The following is a 21,017-nucleotide window of genomic DNA, read 5'->3' as shown; positions in this document are numbered from 1 at the left end:
ATCCCATTTTTTTTATTGTATTGAGAAGAAGTTTGAACATAATTATATATTTCACAAATATTTTTTTCTAAACGTTCATTATATTTTAGATTATTTTATTTAAAATTATAAAATTACATAATTCTGAGCTCCTGATTGCTGATTGATGAATGTGTACGAAGCAAAAAAAGTATGTCAGGGTAGAAAAAAAGGAATTCCCAACTTGTACATTAATATTTCCAATTTTGTAGATATCAAAATTAAACTAAGTACTTAATATAAATATTTTCCTTGTATCCATTTCACTTAGTCTACTCAACCCGGGCTACCCCAAAAAGCAGTCTTTATAGAAAGCTTGTAATGATCATCTCTTACAACTAATAATTAGCATAGATAGATTAACGTTATAATAACAAACCGGCTGCATGTGCCAAACTCTGCTAACTTAATATAGCACAGACCGCGTGACCACATTTCTATGGAAGAGTGGTCATGCACAACTCTTAAACTCGATTTAAATAAAAACTATTATAATAAAGAAAAAAATCAAAAGTGCCTGTTATTCAGAGTACATTTTAGAATATTTTCTGATATTTTGATGACAGATATTTCACTTAATACGAACTATACAGACGATTAACTGAAAAAAACTTTAAAGGCGATTTACTCAAAACAGCATTTTTTGAGATAGCAGAGATTCGTATGACACGGCAGCGCAATTAGTATGGAACCCTTGATGAGCGAGATCCATCTAATCCGTCCGTCTGTCACTTTTATATTTAAAAGGGGAGGGAATAAATAACTTCCGATGAATACCGCGACACCGCGTTCTAAAAGACTATTAGCGACATCTAGCATTAACTAATGTAACCTTATGAGGCCCGTTTTCCGATTTACCGAAGTAAAACTATTTCGAAAGAGGTCAAACATTGGATGGGTGACCGTTTAGAATGTTTCATTACGGGCATGCTGATCGGTAGTCACAAACGAAGGACGTAATACGATCCCGACGACCCGATTACTCTAGCCATAGAGGCGGCCAATCAGCTCGCGACACCACCTGAGTCCTGATGGGTCGGTATCGATACCGACCCCGCCGGCGTGGTTGACGTTTTACCTCTCAATCAGCGCTTATCACTATCGACCCACTAGGGTCGATTAATTCTTTCAAATATTTTTTTCCTCTCAGACGATGCCCTGAGCCGAGGTTCGCGCCCAACTGGTCATCCTCAGGCCTGTTGTCTTAAACGTTGTACCGGGTGAGAGCCTTCAGCGCTCCCCATTTGTTTGTCCGGCCAAGTAGGTAATGCCATCTGCGGCAAATCTACAATAAGTCACGTCAAAAAAAAGAAAAAAAAGGTAATCGCGTAATTAATCGTCGATCCTGGCTATTGACAAAAATGTTAAGAGATCTCTTTCAGCCAACTCGCCTGGTGTAGATGGTAACATAATGACTTGTAGAAGTAAGTTTTTATAATACCTACCTATTATTTTATTACTGCTTAATAGGCGTTTATATATTTTCAGCCTAGTTGACGAAGTACAATGTCGTTAAAGCGTACAATAAAATTACTGTAATAGCTAAATTAACGATGTCGTAATCGTAAATATAAAATGCCCTTTTTGTTTATGAAATTATAACGCCATATTATTTTTTATTAACGCTATCTAGTGAAAGGTAGATTAACTATAACAAACATAAGTGTGCGTTATCTATACTTTTTATGATGTATTATTTAATGCCGCCATCTATCGAGTATGAATAGAAAACCATCTCGACCATAGACACTGAGGTCAAACTTTTTAATTTTACTTGCCTAAATTGGGATGAAAAAAGTGATTATGAAAATTTATTTCAAAATATTCTTGAAATCTACGAGCATAATATATGTAACTTTATTTTGCGTCTTTCATTTTTATTTATTTTAACTTGGAAGTTTTGATGAAAATGGTGCATAAAAAACTGCCTTGAAGTTTTGTCTATGAATTACTCTATTATTTTGCGCCTGCGCACTTGATGGTCTACGCGATGTCCTAAAATCATTTTGTGGAAAATTTGAAGTTTGTTGTTATTAGTGACAACCTATTCATAATTAATTTATGAAAGCTTCGCGATAATTACTATTCCAGGCGCTAGGCAAGATTATTTGGCCGTGGTCAGCCTGGAAGCGTTCGGTCGCTATTATACAGTTCGAGCGGTGTACGGTAGCCATCTTGGAATCGAACAAAGCTTCAGATGTGTAGTTTGTCTGTTTATCAATAATTTTTGTGCATTTTATTGTAAATAGTTTGTATGTTTAGGATATGTACGGAACGTTCGTCCACATGTGTAAATAGCTATGGCTGCGACAAGAAAATTACAAGGTAATTTGTCATGTTATCAGGTTAGAGATTGACCCCAACCGATGTAGTACGTGTTCTAGAGCATTATTGTCAGATTGGCGAGTTCTAAGCCATTGCGTGCTGTAGTTAAACAGATGGTTGGGTGTATTTTGTGAGAGGACACGTACTTGTCAGATATAGTGTACAGTGCCTTGAAGGGGTCGTCGTCAGGTCTCTCCTGACAGTTGGAGCGGCGGCTACGTGCTTCTCACGTACTATTTCTCTCATGAATATGCCGCAATCACCACAGTGATCGGAGAGGCTGGTGTCGCGGTTACGGCACGTAAATGTTCCATGTTCCATACATGTTGATAAAACATTGTGTTATTATTACGAAAACTTGTTTTACAAAACTGGTTCTGCTAAGTTAGGTTGACTGTACACCAGTTCGATGGCACATGTTTCAAGAAAGGCAGGTGTGTGGTGAAAACAAATAACTAGTGATCATCATCAATTCACTTAGTAATGCAAGTTTGATTCAGATATGAACAGTTCAGTGCAAAAAATCTCACAATTCCCTACCCTGTGCTTAGTTTAATTTTATGAATCTCATTTGGAAATGTAATTAAAATTTTAATGTCACTATTTTTATGATTAGTCGAAACACTGCATTCACAAATGCCTTTGTTTACATTGTTTATTTTTAAACTATAAGTTTCTTGTTCTACCCTTTCCAAACTTATGAATGGAATTATGTGTAAAACATCATCTTAAGTGTGCCCATGCATGTTTTGTGCAAGAAAAGTGAAAATCAAATGAAATTTTTAGTGCAAAACAAACCCTGTTTGTATTTTTTTTTTAAGATCTTTCAAAGACATATGGCAAATTTTATATTTGTACTCAATTCTGTGCTTATATAAGTTGCTTGTTGTTCTTCTTGTGGTTTAACATGTGGATTACATTTGCAGGTGAAATAGACAGGTGTTTAAAAAAGGTAACGGAAGGCGTGGAGACGTTTGAGGACATTTGGCAGAAGGTGCACAATGCGACCAACAGCAACCAGAAGGAGAAGTATGAGGCGGACCTTAAGAAGGAGATCAAGAAGCTCCAGAGGCTACGGGACCAGATCAAGTCCTGGATCGCCTCCGGGGAGATTAAGGATAAGAGTACACTTTTAGAATATAGGAAACTAATAGAAACGGTGAGTAATAGCATAGAATAGACTAGTTTCCAATTAGTCGAATCAGTTACTTTTTACTAAACACCAAAACACAACATTACTATGGAATTTGTATGAAAAAGCACCCTGTGACATCATAGAACTATGTGACAAAATGTTGCACTTATTACTACATTTTTCTTTGTTAAAATTCGTAAATAAGTTAAATAGAAAAATGATTTTGTCACCTTAGATCTGTCTTTATTTCATAATCAGAATTTTGTAATTTATCGTTGACCTAGGAAACTACCCAATTATGATATTTAAAAGTATAAAAGTCCTTCCATAGACCAACACAAACATTTTAATAGGAACATACTTTCATGCAAGACAGACAATCCTGGATTCTGATGTCTCATGGCTTTATCTAAGCATTTTAGTCATGACTAGAAAAAGTGGCGCCAAATTGTTTTCTAAAGATTTGTTATTATACCCACTATTTACAAATCATTAGTATGAATATTAGTGGAATCCTATTGGATTATTCTGCAAGGCACTCATACTTTTATCACAAGGTGAATACCTACCTCAACATAGTTTCCTTTGGTTTAACTCTCTAATAAAATTTCTTATTAAAATCTTTCTGAATCTAGTGAAATTATTATTGATAATAATATCTTTTATTTCAGGCATCAAAAGCCCATAACAATTATTAATTGTTAAAAATAATGTCAAATTAATTTTAGTACAACCTGCAAGAGATGGCAAAAAGATTTGTACGGTTGTGCAAACTGTCGTTCCATTTACAAATAAATAGTTCCACAAATAAAACCTGTCGAAGCGTAGGGCCAGGGAACCAATTACAGGTTATCATGTTGACCGGTGATTACGTTAGTCTAACAGAAACTCAGGTGGAGCTTTGACACTCAGTTCATCTTGCAATTAATGTACGTGTGACAAGCCCAATTAGGAATGCAGTTGTGAGCTTATGTTATGTGAGATTGCTTACCATGTTGATGAGGGAATAATCCCATAATTTATTTATTTATCCACACTTCAGAACCATCTTTACAGGACAGATATCAACACAACAGTTCACTAGAAATATACATAATATACAAATTCCAAAGTAAGGGTGGTTATCTCAGCTGAGACTGCCCTCAAGATCATGCTCAAGTCTCTGTTTTTATATGAGAACTGACACATTGACATGATCTTGAGGGCAGTCTTGAAGCTGAGATTAGTTTATTAATACCACCCTTAGAACAGTTAATTCTATATTACATAGCATGTAACATACAAGGCAACCCATTGGAACTCGGGCAGGCCACAAACAAATATACCTGTCCTTTCTGCGATCCCATTAAGCGTGTGGAGTTCTTTTATATGCCCAAGGCGATAAGCAGTGGAGTATATTCTATTTTATGCTATTTCTTTAGACACATGAGAAGAGAAGCATAATTTATGTAATAATAATGTAACTTGCTTAATGACCCCTCAGACCTAGCAGTAAGGTCAAGTATTTATATTGGCTGTTAATTTATTTGTTTACAATCTATATTTGTAGGTATTGTGTACATATGTCTTTAAGAGTGAAAATGGTATCAACAGCAAACCCATTTAGATTTTTTTTTAAAAGGTAGAAAATCATTGTCTAAAGCCTCTTTTCCACTCCAAATCATCATCAAAGTAACCAAAACAATATAAACAGAAACAAAACTGCCAAATTGGAAGGAAAAAATACAATAAAATGCCTGTAAAGGTGTAGAAAACAATGGCTATGAAGCTGTTACTTTGTACACAAATGTTGCTCGAACTGTTAGTTGTTCTTTGATGCTTTATAGTGCTTCTTTTGATTGAACTTTCATTCATTTCTCAATAGCAAAAAATGTTTGAAACAAGCCATGACTTACAAGGGAACTTTATTACATAGAACTTACAATAAAAGTAACTCAATTTTGTACATACACTTATTATTTATTTTTTCAAAACGAAATATATAAAAGATACAAAATATAATATAAAAATTCGATGCTTAAGAATAGTCAGGAGTAGATTAGCCTAGTAAAATACTAGGGTTCTAAATGTGATAAATATATTGCAGTTCTGATACATGTTGTAACTCTACCCACCTCCATAGGGATTCAAGGCGTGAATTGTGCCTTTCTATGCGTATAATTTGGAAGTTATAAAGGATTTATGAAAAACACAAATGGAAATAATATATCTCTTGTTTTCAGCATAAGGTTGACACAAAAAGCTTAAAATTTAAATTCAATAACAACATTGGCTTTGCTATCTTTTGCAATACTGCGAGGATAAAATTATCATAAATGTGAACAAGAAAAACATACATTTATTGTTTTTAAACAAAAATAGTACCTAGCAGTTCAGATGTTTACTTAGATTATTTTATAACTTAAAATATAAATGTTTACTGCGACCACCTGTTGCATTGTTCATTTATTTTTGATGGACTACAACTGTAACTAATCACATCACCACCTGATTGTCCGAAAAACTAAGTTGATCCCGTGCTTCGGAAAGCATGTTAAGCTGTTAGTCCCGGGCTACTATCAGAAACACTTCCATCGACCCACACTGGACCAGCATGGTGCGCTATGCTCCATATACCCTCCAGTTAATTGAGAGGAGGCCTGTGCCCAGCAGTGGGACATAGACAGACTATGACCGGGCATGTCTTAAAAGTACTCCAGTCCGAAGTGTCTGTTATTGACATAGACCGCGCTTAGAAATCCATATCAAAAGTTTACGTGAGGTTCTGCCCACCGTGAGTTTAGTATCTATGTATGTACCTGCGCCGAAGCTATACAGGTTGTGAGAATTTGCAGTAGTTCTAGGCGGATGACGCGTTCGTTATGTAAAAATAAACGACTCAAGTGTAACTGTTACTGAATACCTTTTGTGGTCCAGTGGTTGAACGTTGGGCTCACGATCCGGAGGTCCCGGGGTCGAATCCCGGTGGGGACATATCAGAAAAATCACTTTGTGATCCCTAGTTTGGTTAGGACATTACAGACTGATCACCTGATTGTCCGAAAGTAAGACGATCTGTGCTTCGGATGTAAGTACGTAGTCGTTACATGAGTCTTGTCAGGGGCCCTTGGCGGCTCAATAGTAACCCTGACACCAGGTTTGATGAGGTTGGTACTCCACCTCATAACCCACACGACAGAAGAAGGCTCTAAAGATATTTTCGGATTTGAATTTGTTAATATAAAACTGTTCTTTATTTTCAGCAAATGGAAAGGTTCAAAGTGGTAGAACGAGAGACGAAGACGAAGGCGTACTCCAAAGAAGGACTAGGGGCGGCACAGAAGTTGGACCCCGCGCAAAAGGAGCGAGAAGAGATGTCTTCGTGGCTTGTATCTTCCATTGACGCGCTTAATTTACAGGTAACATACTAATACACATTTCTTTTTCTTAGATACATTAATTATTGAAACTTTCTGAAGTCTACTTCTCGTGTGGACAAAGTAAATGACAGATGTCGACAACCCTAGCCTCAGAGTTACGAGTGTTGTTTCTTACGTACTTAAGTTTAAGTTTCGAACAATCAGGTGATCCAAACTGCAAAGTCCAACCCAAATTAAGGACAGCTGTAACGATAATGACGTAATAGCGATACGGGTCGGGTTTGGGGTCCAGTGGTTGAGCGTTGGACTCACGATCCGGAGGACCCGGGGTCGAATCTCTAGTTTGGTTAGGACATTACAGGCTGATCACCTGATTGTCCGAAAGTAAGACGATCCGTACTTCGTACGTTAAGCCGTTGGTCCCAGTTACAAGTTTACTACTTACTTATGTAAGTGAGTAATCGTTACATGAGCCATGTCAGGAGCCTTTGGCGGCTCAATAATAACCCTGAGACCAGGTTTGCCTAGGTTGGTAATCCACTTCAAATTTCCAACTTTATATATAATATTATAATTATAATTTAGAATTAGATCCGCCCCGCAGTACTCTGTCTGACGCGAGTGGGATGGCGCCCATAGAAGTCTATTTCAAAGCCGTACTAGGACTCCTGTCCTCCGCCTTTAAATCCTACTGACAGTTACTGCTGCCCTCTGTCAGGTACCAGGTTACAGTCCATGTGACTTGCCCCTTCTGTCCTGCAATGCCGTACCGATGGCTCCCATCTCCGCCTCTGGAATCGTTGAGGTCTTCACCCGTATCTCTGGGCAAGGGTTCTACGTTATACCCCGTAGGTCTGAGAACCCACTGCCCTATTTTCCCCTAAAAAGTAGCATGGAGAATGCTACCCCGACAAGAGCGTGGCTCTTAAATTAGTGATGAGTATTAGTTAGGGTATGGGACTTTCTAAAAATACTTGCGATTTGATCAGAATATATTTTAAAACATTTTCTAACTACTATCTTGGTTTATTTCAATGCTTCTTGTGCTGTTTGCTTCTATGCTGTTCTGGGAGCAAATAAAAAAAACATAGAACACGTTCAGCTGCTTGTCTTTCCGGGCATGTCGTAAAAACCGACAGAGGGATTGTGTCCTCTAACATGATGGACTAATATTATGGGCGATAGGTTGATCCTTATCACTATAAGGTTTAATCATATCCAGCTTATGACATCGTATCAACAGTGGCTGCAAGTTGTCTTTGATTACTTGTGGCTCTGCCCACCCCATTAGGGATTACGGGCGTTAGTTTATGTATGTATGTCTTGTGCTGTTACAATGTCCGAGAATTATTCTATCTTCTCTATAAATTTTTATAGTTGTTATATTCTAATGAGACAAGCATATCATGCAGTTTGCAATTTACATAACCATTTTGTGTTTTTTGTCTACTTTCGTAATTACAATTCATGACCACATTCTTGTTTCGAGCTACTTGACGATTATGAATGCAGGAGTGTTGTAATTTTTGTTCATAAGGTTGTTTCATTTCTTCATCATCATCTACTTTTACTATTGTAGTCTAAAATAAGATAAAAAACTCGTTCAACAAGCGATCAGGCCCATAAGAAATCGTCCATTATGTTAGAAAGGACACAAATCCCTACAGCCAAACGTGTCATATATCATAAGCTCACGACTATATCCCAATTGGGGTAGTCAGGTGATCGACTCTTGTTGTGTGGACTGTAGTTGTAATAGTTGGTGAGAGGTCGGTTCTACTGAATAGTATCGGCGTCCGAAGGTCGTAATATACGATCCCGACGACCCGATTACTCTAGCCATAGAGGCAGTCAATCAGCTCGCGACACCAAACACTTCAGGACCCCGATGCCGACCCCGCCGGCGTGGTCGACGATTTCCCTCGCGCTTATCGCTATCGACCCACTAGGGTCGATTAATTCATTCAAATATTTTTCCTCTCAGACGACGCCCTGAGCCGAGGTTCGAGCACAACTGGGCACCCTCAGGCCTATTGTCTTAAACGTTGTACCGGGTGAGAGCCTTCAGCGCTCCCCATTTGTCCGGCCAAGTAGTTAATGACACCTGCGGCAAATCTACAATAAGTCACGTCAAAAAAAAGTCGGCTCTACTTCCAAGTGCAAACACCAGTTTGTTCCTGGTCACTATTTATTTATACTTTTATAATTGTTAAATACACTTCCGCGGGAGGCGTCGGCCATTCAATCCGGTACAATATTACCATGTAAAAAAATATTATTAATTATAAATGTTTATACTTGTGTTGCCAGCAAGTGAGGTACATCCATCGTAAGATGAACTAAGTACCTACACTTCACTGAGCTTTCTGTTAGACCAATGTGATAGCTGTTGCGCCGTATCGTCGTCTATAATGGTCGAGCCATTTGTATTAGTGAAAACTGCACTGAAGATAACTTATTGGTGCAAATCCGGTACAGGGTTCGACCGGCGCTCCCCGTTTGAGAAGCAAGCCAGTGTACGATCACTAATATCTATACACTTTGAAGCCATGTCACATTAACTTTTTTTGCCAAATGTGATAATACTATTTCTCTCAGGTAGAGAGGTGCTCGTCGTAATCAAACAATTCAGCAATTCTCTTGAATAATGTTATATTTTCATAAACAATGTTAACTCTCCAACTCTTCATAACAGATTACCGCAACCGAACAAAGTTCCCGTTCGAAAAAGAAGAAATCAAAACAAAACAAATGAAATAATATGCCAGTTCCAAATTAAAAATAATAAAGTCGTGACACAGATTCACGACTTTATTCCGTCTGTTATTAAGTTATACAATCTAATAATAATTAAATAATAAAATAAACATTACGAACCCTAACACAAATTAACCAATAAGTCTCACTAAATGTCAAATATGATAGTGCGACAGGATTCTTAAGTTGGTACATGATATTGCTCATGACTACAAGACCTCAGAGTATCCAGTCCACTATAGAAGCTATGTAGTCGTGTAGTTCTACTCTCCTAATGAATACGTTCTCTATTGCAGGTTGATCAATTTGAGTCTGAAGTAGAGTCACTGTTAGTTGGTAAGAAGAAACGGCTCGACAAAGAGAAGCAGGATCGCATGGAGGAACTTAAACTTAAGTTGGAGAAGCACAGGTTCCACATAAAGAAGCTCGAAACACTATTGCGCATGCTCGACAACATGTCCGTTGAGGTCGAACAGGTCAGTACTGACACATTTTTTTTTTATACATAACATAATAAATACCCAAGAAAGTGTGAATGGATTGTGTGAAGGATATGAGTGTGGAAGAAATCAGAAATCAGAATCATTTATTCAATGTAATTAGCATGGATAAACTTGTTGAAGGTCAATGTAACATTTTTGAATTTACGTCATTTCGCAAGGTGTTATGACTGAGTAGAAGAAATGATAAGAAACTGCAACAGCAACACATCTTTCAAATCATTACATTACAAGTTATTTAATAACTGGAGGAACACATTTAATACCAGAATTTTTTATCATTGAAGTAATCATTAAGATTCACATGAGACTTTATTTTCTGAAAAAATCAAAGTTTTATCTGGTATTTTATTGTAAAAACGTATACATAAGTTCTGAGTACTGAGTACGACTGACAGAGAGGAATGGAAGAATAATTCAGTACCGACCCCATATAGAGTGGGATAAGGGTCGAGGATAATGATACATAACATAAATAGCCTATATACGTCCCAACCCTGGCTTGTCTATTGCAAGGTCTTGTTAACAAAAAAATAAATCTAAATATATAAAAGGAGAAACTGCCTGACTGACATATCAACGCACAGCCTAAACGGCTAAACGTAGGCACTTGAAATTTGGAAGGGACGTAGCTTAGGTACCGTAGAGGTGCACTAAGAAAGGAATTTCCGAAATTCCCACGGGAACGGGAGTTAGCGGGAAAATCCTTTTGTATGAAATATCTAAACCGCTTAAGTTAGACGCTTGAAATTTGGCATGCAGGTACCTTAGCAAACTTAAAGCTTAGTTGCAACAGGATATTTCAAAATTTCCACGGGAACGGGAGTTAGCGGGAAAAATATTTGTATGAAAAAATCTAAACCGCGTAATATAGATACACGCCACGCGGACGAAGTCGCGGGCAAAAGCTAGTATATGTATATAAAAAAAAATTCATTTAAATTTAGAACATTAACATTAAGATTTGATAAGCTCATATTACTCACTATTAAACGACATTTAACATTTATTCCTAAATGTACACATTTTTCTGATAATCCTGACAAAACGTAAACTTGCAAGGTGTTTCGATTTTTTTGATGAGAAGTGTATATATATATACCCCCTCCGGTTGATTGAGGGGAGGCCTGTGCCCAGCAGTGGGACGTATATAGGCAGTTTATGATATGATGATATGAACACAGTTACACTTTGTTGGGATGTATCCCAACAGGGGATAAAAGTATTAGAAGAAGAAGAAATATTAACTCATGTATTATTCACACGTAGTTTTTATCCAAATCGATGTCTTTCAAGAAATGCTCTTGAAAACAGGAATACTTTTCTCACTATTCCATTTCTCTCAAGGAAAATAAATTTGCAATTAATATTCCTAACTTACTTGACCTTACAATAGTTACTGCAGTCGACAGAAACGTTTTTATGGTCGATAAATTATAGTCTGGACTGTTTTCCTTAACCTTTCATGCCACGCTAGTAATAGACTTACGACACTATTACTTACATCATTTCTTAGTATAACGTAACACAGCTTCACGCCCGTATCACAGAAGGGGTAGGCAGAAGTCTAAAGTATACACCGACTCCTCGCTAGCTATGTTTGAGTCCCATGTAATATGTAATATCCCATTAACCAGGGGCCTGTTTAATAAAACTTACAATTGTAAATTACAATGACAATTTGATGTACATTGCGGAGTGTGTGATCACGAATATTTTGCAGTTTCATATTAGCTACGCAATGAACATCAAATTGTCGTTGTAATTTACAATTGTAAGTTTTATTAAACAGGCCCCAGGCCGTAATCCTGGAAACCATGTCTCCCTTCTTATCATTTTATCCCCTTTTTGGGATGTAGGGCTCAAATAACAGACTTCCACTCCTCGCGATCCTTTGCAGCAACCCCATGCCTGCCTAAACTCTAAACCCAATCCCCAACCCTGAAACCAAACCCAAACCTGCAACCGTTATCAATCTTGTTCAAAACAATTATTTTGTACATATTTTTAGTGTTGTAATCTCAACCTGTTTTGTGAGCCAAATAAATAAAATAAATTACCAACCCCCTCCCCCTTTTCGGCGGATAAGAAAACGACAGGTATAACTTAAAATAAAATTAGACGGTTTATACAGGAATCGGGGCCAGTGACGCTACGATGTAAATTACTAGTTGTCTTATTTTTTGTACCTTAGAATCATTTAGTGTGACGGCTTTTTCATGTAATAAATGCACACGTTTTTCTCTAGCCAAAGTCCGTTCGTTCACATGAGATATAAACAAGACGTTAAATTGACTGCAATCTCCATTTTTTACTCAAATTCAAAAATATCTTTCCAGTAGGTAACATAGTTAAGACTCTAAATCGACAATTTTTTACATAACGAACGCCTCATCCGCCTAAAACTACTGCAGCTTCTCACAACCTGTATAGCCGGGGAAAAGAAGCTGCAAGAAAAACCTCGGCACAGGGCCCTAGACGTTCTTTAAAAAAAAACATAAAGTATTAATATTGGTTCCCAGATATTTAGTCCCATGCATTCATACCTTCTTTATTACGACGAAGCACGTCCTTGTTTCGGAGAGCACATAATATTCATAATATTTTTTGGCTATTCTTCACACTCTTGTGTTGCTATTCTTCACCAACGCGCATTGGGGCAGTGTGAAGGAGTATGCTCTATACCCCATCTGGTTAATTTAGGGGAGGCTTGTTCCCAGTAGGGGTACGTATATAGGCTGTTTATGTATGATGTATGTTGGCTATTGACACGTAAAAACTCACTAAGTTGGAGGCCTTTAGACTACTTAAAAACCAAAGCAAAGCAGTGGAAAACTCCTCGGTTTAATTACATTGCTTTTACCTAAGAGTGAGACAAAAATACCGCAATATAAATCCAAAACATATACGGTCACGAGTACTAATATGTATACACTTTGAAACCACGTCACATTAACTTTTTTGACAAATGAACCAATAAGTCTCACTAAATGTCAAATGCGATAGTGCGACAGGGTTCTAAAGTTGGTACATGATATTGCTCGTGACTGTACCGTCTTTTACAATGAAAAATAAACAAGATGTGAATATGTTTAAGTGTAGTTGAATTCTATATTATTTAGCTGTCAAATACTTAAACATATGCAGCCTTATTACAAAACGAAGGCTAAAGATAATACCAGGTTTAAAATATAGTCCGGTCCAAAGAAGTCCCTAGGTACTATCGTAGATTCTGTTAGTACTGGGTAGTTTCCTAGGTCAAAGATAAATTATGAAATTCTGATTACTAAATAAAGACAGATCTAAAGGTGACAAAAACGTTTTCTTTTTTTATATTTAACTTACTTATGAATTTTAATAAAGAAAAATGTAATAATAAGTGCGACATTTTGTTACGTTTTTCTGACGTCACGGGTTACTTTTTTATACAAATTGAATAGTAATTTCGTGTTTTGACGTTTAGTAATAAGTAACTGATTTGACTAGTTAGAAACTAGCCTATTCCTGTTCGGCACGTCCTTGTCGCAGGGCGCGTCTTACTTCAGTAGGTGGGAGTGAGATGGTGGCAGAGTTCGGATAGGGACCCAGACCTACAGGGTATAATGTAGAACCCTTATTATTATAATGACTTTTTAATTAGTTTCATTAGGACTTCTTTCGTGGCGCGGTCTGTATTTTAAACCTATTTCTTGTCATAAATTCACCACTTGTTTATTTTTTATTGGTAAGGCGGGTAATGTATGTTAACCACCTAATATTTCATTGTGGGATAAATAAAATTAGTAAAATTACTCACTTACTAACACACAAATCGGAAAAAGTTCTACAATTCTAAAGCTTTATTCAGTGCGAATGTACTTGGCAGATAAAGAGAATAAAAGAGGACGTGGAGTACTACATAGACTCGTCACTAGAGCCTGGGTTCGAGGAGAATGATTACATCTACGACGACATAAGCGGGCTGGCGGAGATTGAGCTGAGCGGCGTCGGGCTGCCCTCCTCGGCGACCACGGACAGTAACAACAGCAACGACTCTGCTGGATCACCCACAAGCATACTCTCAGGTACACACAATTATTATTTTCATTTTATTTATTTTATTAAAAAGGTACACAGACAGATTGTAAACAATACACATATGACATAACCCGAAACAGGTTTAGAACTAGTCTACAATCCAAAAAAATAGTGTACACAGCATGACAAAGTAGTAGAAAGGACAGAAACTAAGGATAAACAATACGTATTTAATACTTATTAATACACTAAGTAAGATAGCTAAAGAAGCAATTAAAAAGAAATGTCTTTCCTACATGGCTCAATTGGGTAGTGTCCTAAGTCAAAAATAAATTCTAAATAAAGACAGATCTAAAGGTGAAAAACGTTTATTATTTTCTAAAATTAAATACTGTCCTGTGACATCATCAGTTTAGTATCGATCGCCATCGACTCGCAAAGAAGAAGAATCAATAAAAGCTGTCAAACGTCGTACTCATTGTTACTTAATTCATAAATAAAATTCGAAAATAAGGGAGATTGATTTTTGATCCTCTTAGACTGGCTTCTATTACTAGATTAGCATTTTATAATTTATCTTTGACCCAATCAAGTATCCTATTAATAATGTAATTTTGTTTACAATTTCTAGGTACAAGTCCCATAACGTCGCCAGGCCTAGAGATCCAGAACCACTCCACAGACTCCATAGACGTCGAGAAGAAGAAGAAAGAAGAAGTCATAGCGAAAGTGAGTACCTAACCTGATCTTGTTTTATTTAATCATTATGAACCGTCACCCACAGGAGCAGCGTGATGGAGTATGCTCCATATCTCCTCCGGTTGATTGACGGAAGGTCTGTGTCCAGCAGTGAGACATGTACAGGGTGGCCCAAAGGTCGTGAAAATTTCAAGATGAATAAACCGTAAATAATCGCTTGACATACATGGGGGTGTTTCTAGTAGTCTATAAGCCCCTTTATCTAATTGTGTAGTTTCTTAGGTCAAAGATTAATTATGAAATCCTGATATCCACATAAAGGCAGACCTAAAGGTGACAAAAAAACGTTTTCTTTTTTCTATTTAACTTATTTATCTAAATATATAAAAGGAGAAACTGACTGACTGACATATCAACGCACAGCCTAAACGGCTAAACGTAGGCACTTGAAATTTGGTAGGGACGTAGCTTAGGTACCGTAGAGGTGCACTAAGAAAGGAATTCCCCAAATTCCCACGGGAACGGGAATTAGTTAGAAAATCCTTCCACGCGGACGAAGTCGCGGGCAAAAGCTAGTGAGTTTTAATAAAGAAAATGTAATAATAAGTGCCACATTTTGTAACATTTTTCTATGGCGTCACAGGTTGCTTTTTCCTGGCATAGTAATTTAGTGTTTTAACGTTTAGTAAAAAGTAACTTGATTTGATTAATTGGAAACTACTCTATTTTTCATAATTATAATTTCATAATTATAATTAGACTACCCAATTAGGCTTACACTAGCCTAAAAGAATATTAAAACTAAAAAAAATATAGTTGGTCCTGGCAGGCTTGTCATACATTCAAATTACTTATGTTACAAAAACAAAAACATTAAGTCAAATCGATTAAAATAACTTACAAGCATCTTTTTACGACTTTTCTCTATCCACCCCATTACGGATTACAGTTATGAATTTATATATATATACCTACGTTAACTGTTAATGTTTTGTTTACACTTCTTTTATAAGTGCGTCAAATATTTTTTCCGGCTACCCACATTTTTTTACTTTTGAACCAACTCACTTTTATCGTTGATTTCTTTACGTGTAGACGTTTTAAGTTATAGAATGGTAATGTTTTTGAGTTCGTTACTTGCTAAATAACCAGTTTTGCATTAGTTTGTGTAGGAAGTTATCTTATACGTGTTTATGTGGAAAATGTTTGTTGTTTTGTTTGCGTGCAGTGGTTATGGGAGCGAGATTTCTGTAATATTCCAGTTTGTATTCATCCATCATCATTAAGAGTGACGCTTTTGTCGGTATAGCATTCTCCATTCTTGTCTATCAAAGGCAATCCTTGACTTCTTTATAAGACACGACGTTAGCCTTCTCTTTAACTTGTTCCATGTAACCAGTTCTTGATCTTTCCCTTCCTATCTTCCTATAATGTTTTTAATTAATTCGTCGTGTCTTATATAATGGGTAGTTTCCTAGGTGATTGCTAAATAAAGACAGATCTAAAGGTGACAAAAAATCTTTTCTTTTTTTCTATTTAACTTATTTATGAATTTTCATAAAGAGAAATGTAATAAATAATATGTGCGACATTTTGTCACGTTTTGCTATGACGTCACAGTGTGCTTTTTCATACAAATTCCACAGTAATTTCGCGTTTTGACGTTTAGTAAGAAGTAACTGATTTGACTAGTTGGTAACTACCCTATTGTCTCCTTTCCCTTGAACTAACTGAATTCCCACAAAACATGTGCGAAATCTCGAGGACATTGACCGCGGGTCATTGACCTCTGTAATATAACTTGCAATTGATAATCACTTTGCGCGTTACATTGAAAGTGTTAATACCCTATTGATACATTCATTTTTAACACGTTTGAGAAGTGTATGTTAGATGTTCTAATTCCAAGTGGCATACTATTTTTTTTTTAAATATTTTTATTGTTTATGGTCTGTAAACTAGTGTTGCTATGGAATGGATGAAAGGTCAATGACGCGTGATCAAAAACGCTTGTCTTGTTGAGTGATAAAAGTCTGAATACATACTAACAAACTCACGCTCGTAGTCCAATGGGGGTAGGCAGTCACAAGTACTGTGTTAATGTGTGTTATTTTCTTCTTTTTACAACAACAACAAAAGCTCTTTATTGCACTTAAATCATATTAAAATACATTAAGTATTATAAATAGATTAGTAGTACAACAGGCGGCCTTATTGCTAAGGTAGCAATCTATTTACGTTTCTGTTATGTAGTTTTGTGTGAGTTAAATTATTTTCTTGATGTTTTTTGTATTTTTGCTATTGCGTTCTCTAATAATAAATAGTTTTTTTTTCTTTATTGTTTTTTTTATATTAAGATAATAGCAAGACTCAAATAATAGTTCTTCAAGCTTGAAGCTTGCAAGAAAAATATCGGCTCAGGGCCCTAGATTTAAAAAATAAACTTGTTGAACATATTATAACGTGCAATAGTGTGTGTTTGACCCCCAGCCCGTGAAGCCGCTGCCCGTGCGCGCAGTGAATGCGGGCGCGGTCAGTAACAGCGCGCCCAACGTCAGTTCCTTGCTCAACAACTCACAACCTTCTACCAATAGGTGAGTCGTGTTTCACATACATATACAGGGTGTTAGTGACATCGTAACGAAAACTTTGAGGCATGATTCAGGCCATGATTCCGAGTTGATACCATACATTTGCGACGGAAAATTCCAATTGATTTTAACTCAGAATCATGGCCTAAATCATCCCCCTTAGTGTTCGTTACGATGTGACTAACACCCTGTATAACAACATGCCTATTTCCTACCTATCGTTTAACGTTGTCATACACGCGCATCTGGGGTCTGTTTAATAAAACTTACAATTGTAAATTACAATGACAATTTGATGTACACTGCGGAGTGTGTGATCACAAATATTTTGCGTTTCAAATTAGCTACGTAATGAACACCAAATTGTCGTTGTAATTTACAATTGTAAGTTTTATTAAACAGGCCCCTGTATGTGTGTGGCATCTCTGTGTGTGTGTGTGACGCCTGACGCCCATACGATAAAAGACCGAAGTAAGACCGGGGGGGGGGAGATAAACTTAACCCGAGTCATATTAATTCATAATAATTAATAATCATTTATTCGCAGTAAAAAATATACACTATTAACACATAGACACACACACTACCACTACTACTATACTACTACTATAACATAAACTGCCTATATACGTCCCACTGCTTTCGACAGTGTCCCCATCGGGAATCGAACCCGGACCTCCAGATCGTGAGCCTAACGCTCTAACCACTAGACCACGGAGGCTGTTAAAGTAAAGAACATCCTAAAATAGTCTAAATAATAAAAATTGTGTAATATAGTAGTAGTCACAGCACATATAGTAACAGCCTCCGTGGTCTAGTGGTTAGAGCGTTAGGCTCACGATCTGGAGGTCCGGGTTCGATTCCCGATGGGGACACTGTCGAAATCACTTTGTGAGACTGTCCTTTGTTTGGTAAGGACTTTTCAGGCTTGAATCACCTGATTGTCCAAAAAAGTAAGATGATTCCGTGCTTCGGAGGGCACGTTAAGCCGTTGGTCCCGGCTATTAGCCGTAAAAACACCTCCACCAACCCGCAGTGGAGCAGCGTGGTGGAGTATGCTCCGTACCCCCTCTGGTTGATTGAGGGGAGGCCTGTGTCCAGCAGTGGGACGTATATCTCAGTTTATGTATGTATATAAGATGTTCTTTTACCTACTTATTGTGCCAACCACAGTTAACCACACACCTAACTCTTATCCCGTTGTGTTCCAGTATAAACAACTCCGTGGTGTCGGGCGCGTCGACGCCCAGCAAGCCGGGCGCCGCGTCGCCGCCCCACGTGCCCCACGTGACCCACACGCCCCATGCGACGCATGCGCCGCATGTGACGCACGTGACGCACACGCCGCACGCGCATCTCCCGCCGCACAACGCGCACAAGCCCAACGCGACGGGTGAGAACAATTTTATTTATTACTAGCGACCTGAGGAAAAACCGAAATTATTTACGACATCACATTAAACACCTCAAAAATAACAGTATTTCTCAATTATTTAATGGATGTGGTTATACATATAAACCTTCTTCTTGAATCACTGTATGTATTAAAAGAAACCGTATCAAAATCCGTGGTGTGCGTTACCCCAACAAGAAAGTATCTCCTAGAGTTATATGAGTAGAACGTATAGTTGGTGCCTTATCTGCTGTAAATGTGCCCCCACATAAAAAATGTGTGCCCCCTGTCGTTTCGAAAAAAAATCGAAAAAACGATTCTTGCTGGGGTAACGTTTTTCTAGCAGGAAAATTCTAAACGAATGATCGGAGAGAGAAAAACTGTGCATGGCCAGATAGCTTATATGTGTGCCAAAATGTGCCCCCAAAAATAAAATCTGTGCCCCTTCAGATTTTCGAGATATTGCATTTCCTGCTGGAGTAACGTTTTGATGAATAGTATATCTCTAAAACCATTGCATGTGCCCCTGTAGAATAAACATACGCGAGTAGCTCTTAATGTGTGCCCCTTTGTGCCCCAATTAGATTTTAGAAAATATTTATAGTTTTCAAGTTATCGCGGTTTTGTGAAAACCCGAAAAAACATCGCAGCGCCTAAATGAGACAAGGCATAACTTCGCTGAAAACTGTATTCGGTCTTTCTTGACGCTAATAATAACCATACAAAGTTTCAAAAATGTTCATGCATGCGTTTTTGAATAATCTTGCTAAAAGTAAAAACGATGGTGTCATAACTTTGACGGCAAAATACAAGGAACTGGCACAATCCCAGATGTGTAGGTGTAAACCAAAATCTTGTGCCTTTAGTCAAAAATATATGGTGAAAATATTGAGCTTCAAATGTTACGCATTAAGTAAATATAAACAAAAAACCAAAATATGTAAATAACGGCTGGTTATCCGACCAAATCTGAATGACTACTAAAAAGCGACGGATTCATACTTAACGAGGACCTTCTTTATTGGACGTATTATACCTAAGCTGTTGTCCTTACAGTCGCGTTCAAAAGTTTTGAGGGCTAATTAAAAAATATATTAAATGCACCTTGTGACTATATAAATGAAACATAGTTTTAACTCTGCTTTACAATAAATGTGACTTACATTAGTATAAAAATACAGGTATGTCACAAAACAGTTTGGTCACGATTTTGAGCATGTTAGTCACATGTACATTTTATTTGAAAATGGCTCTTATAAATGTACTTAATCATGTGTAAGGTCATAGAAACAGCTATTAAAATATAATCCAATAACAACTTTATTTTATTAGTTATTACTTTTCTACTTCAGTGTACTCAGGCACAACACGTGTCAACCGGTTAGTGAGTAAAGTAAAGAAGGTCATCGATATGTATGAATCCGTCGCTTTTTAGTAGTCATTCAGATTTGGTCGGATAACCAGCCGTTGTTTACATATTTTGGTTTTTTGTTTATATTTACTTAATGCGTAACATTTGAAGCTCAATATTTTCACCATATATTTTTGACTAAAGGCACAAGATTTTGGTTTACACCTACACATCTGGGATTGTGCCAGTTCCTTGTATTTTGCCGTCAAAGTTATGACACCATCGTTTTTACTTTTAGCAAGATTATTCAAAAACGCATGCATGAACATTTTTGAAACTTTGTATGGTTATTATTAGCGTCAAGAAAGACCGAATACAGTTTTCAGCGAAGTTATGCCTTGTCTCATTTAGGCGCTGCGATGTTTTTTCGGGTTTTCATAAAACCGCGATAACTTGAAAACTATAAATATTTTCTAAAATCTAATTGGGGCACAAAGGGGCACACATTAAGAGCTACTCGCGTATGTTTATTCTACAGGGGCACATGCAATGGTTTTAGAGATATACTATTCATCAAAACGTTACTCCAGCAGGAAATGCAATATCTCGAAAATCTGAAGGGGCACAGATTTTATTTTTGGGGGCACATTTTGGCACACATATAAGCTATCTGGCCATGCACAGTTTTTCTCTCTCCGATCATTCGTTTAGAATTTTCCTGCTAGAAAAACGTTACCCCAGCAAGAATCGTTTTTTCGATTTTTTTTCGAAACGACAGGGGGCACACATTTTTTATGTGGGGGCACATTTACAGCAGATAAGGCACCAACTATACGTTCTACTCATATAACTCTAGGAGATACTTTCTTGTT

The 21,017-nt window shown here is 37.2% G+C and overlaps 1 protein-coding gene across 6 annotated transcripts in view; it reads left to right on the top strand.

The window, feature by feature from the left end:
* Nucleotides 1-1,993: 1,993 nt before the first annotated feature.
* Nucleotides 1,994-21,017, top strand: part of LOC126372123 (CCR4-NOT transcription complex subunit 3) — a 31,869-nt gene continuing 12,845 nt past the window's right edge. For 2 of the 6 annotated variants that reach the window (XM_050017719.1, XM_050017716.1), the window contains exons 1-8: nt 1,994-2,343; nt 3,270-3,502; nt 6,721-6,876; nt 9,891-10,070; nt 13,960-14,158; nt 14,743-14,840; nt 17,283-17,404; nt 18,613-18,794. In XM_050017719.1, the coding sequence (XP_049873676.1) occupies nt 2,319-2,343; nt 3,270-3,502; nt 6,721-6,876; nt 9,891-10,070; nt 13,960-14,158; nt 14,743-14,840; nt 17,283-17,404; nt 18,613-18,794 (1,195 nt within the window). In that variant the 5' untranslated portion in view covers nt 1,994-2,318. Of the gene's footprint in view, nt 2,344-3,269; nt 3,503-6,720; nt 6,877-9,890; nt 10,071-13,941; nt 14,159-14,742; nt 14,841-17,282; nt 17,405-18,612; nt 18,795-21,017 lie in introns of all 6 variants that reach the window. The other 4 variants (XM_050017718.1, XM_050017717.1, XM_050017715.1 and 1 more) reach the window with 2 other exon arrangements.

This window comes from Pectinophora gossypiella, chromosome 13 (genome assembly GCF_024362695.1).
Source record: "Pectinophora gossypiella chromosome 13, ilPecGoss1.1, whole genome shotgun sequence".
Lineage (NCBI taxonomy): Eukaryota > Metazoa > Arthropoda > Insecta > Lepidoptera > Gelechiidae > Pectinophora > Pectinophora gossypiella.
This window is presented reverse-complemented; position numbering and strand designations above follow the sequence as displayed.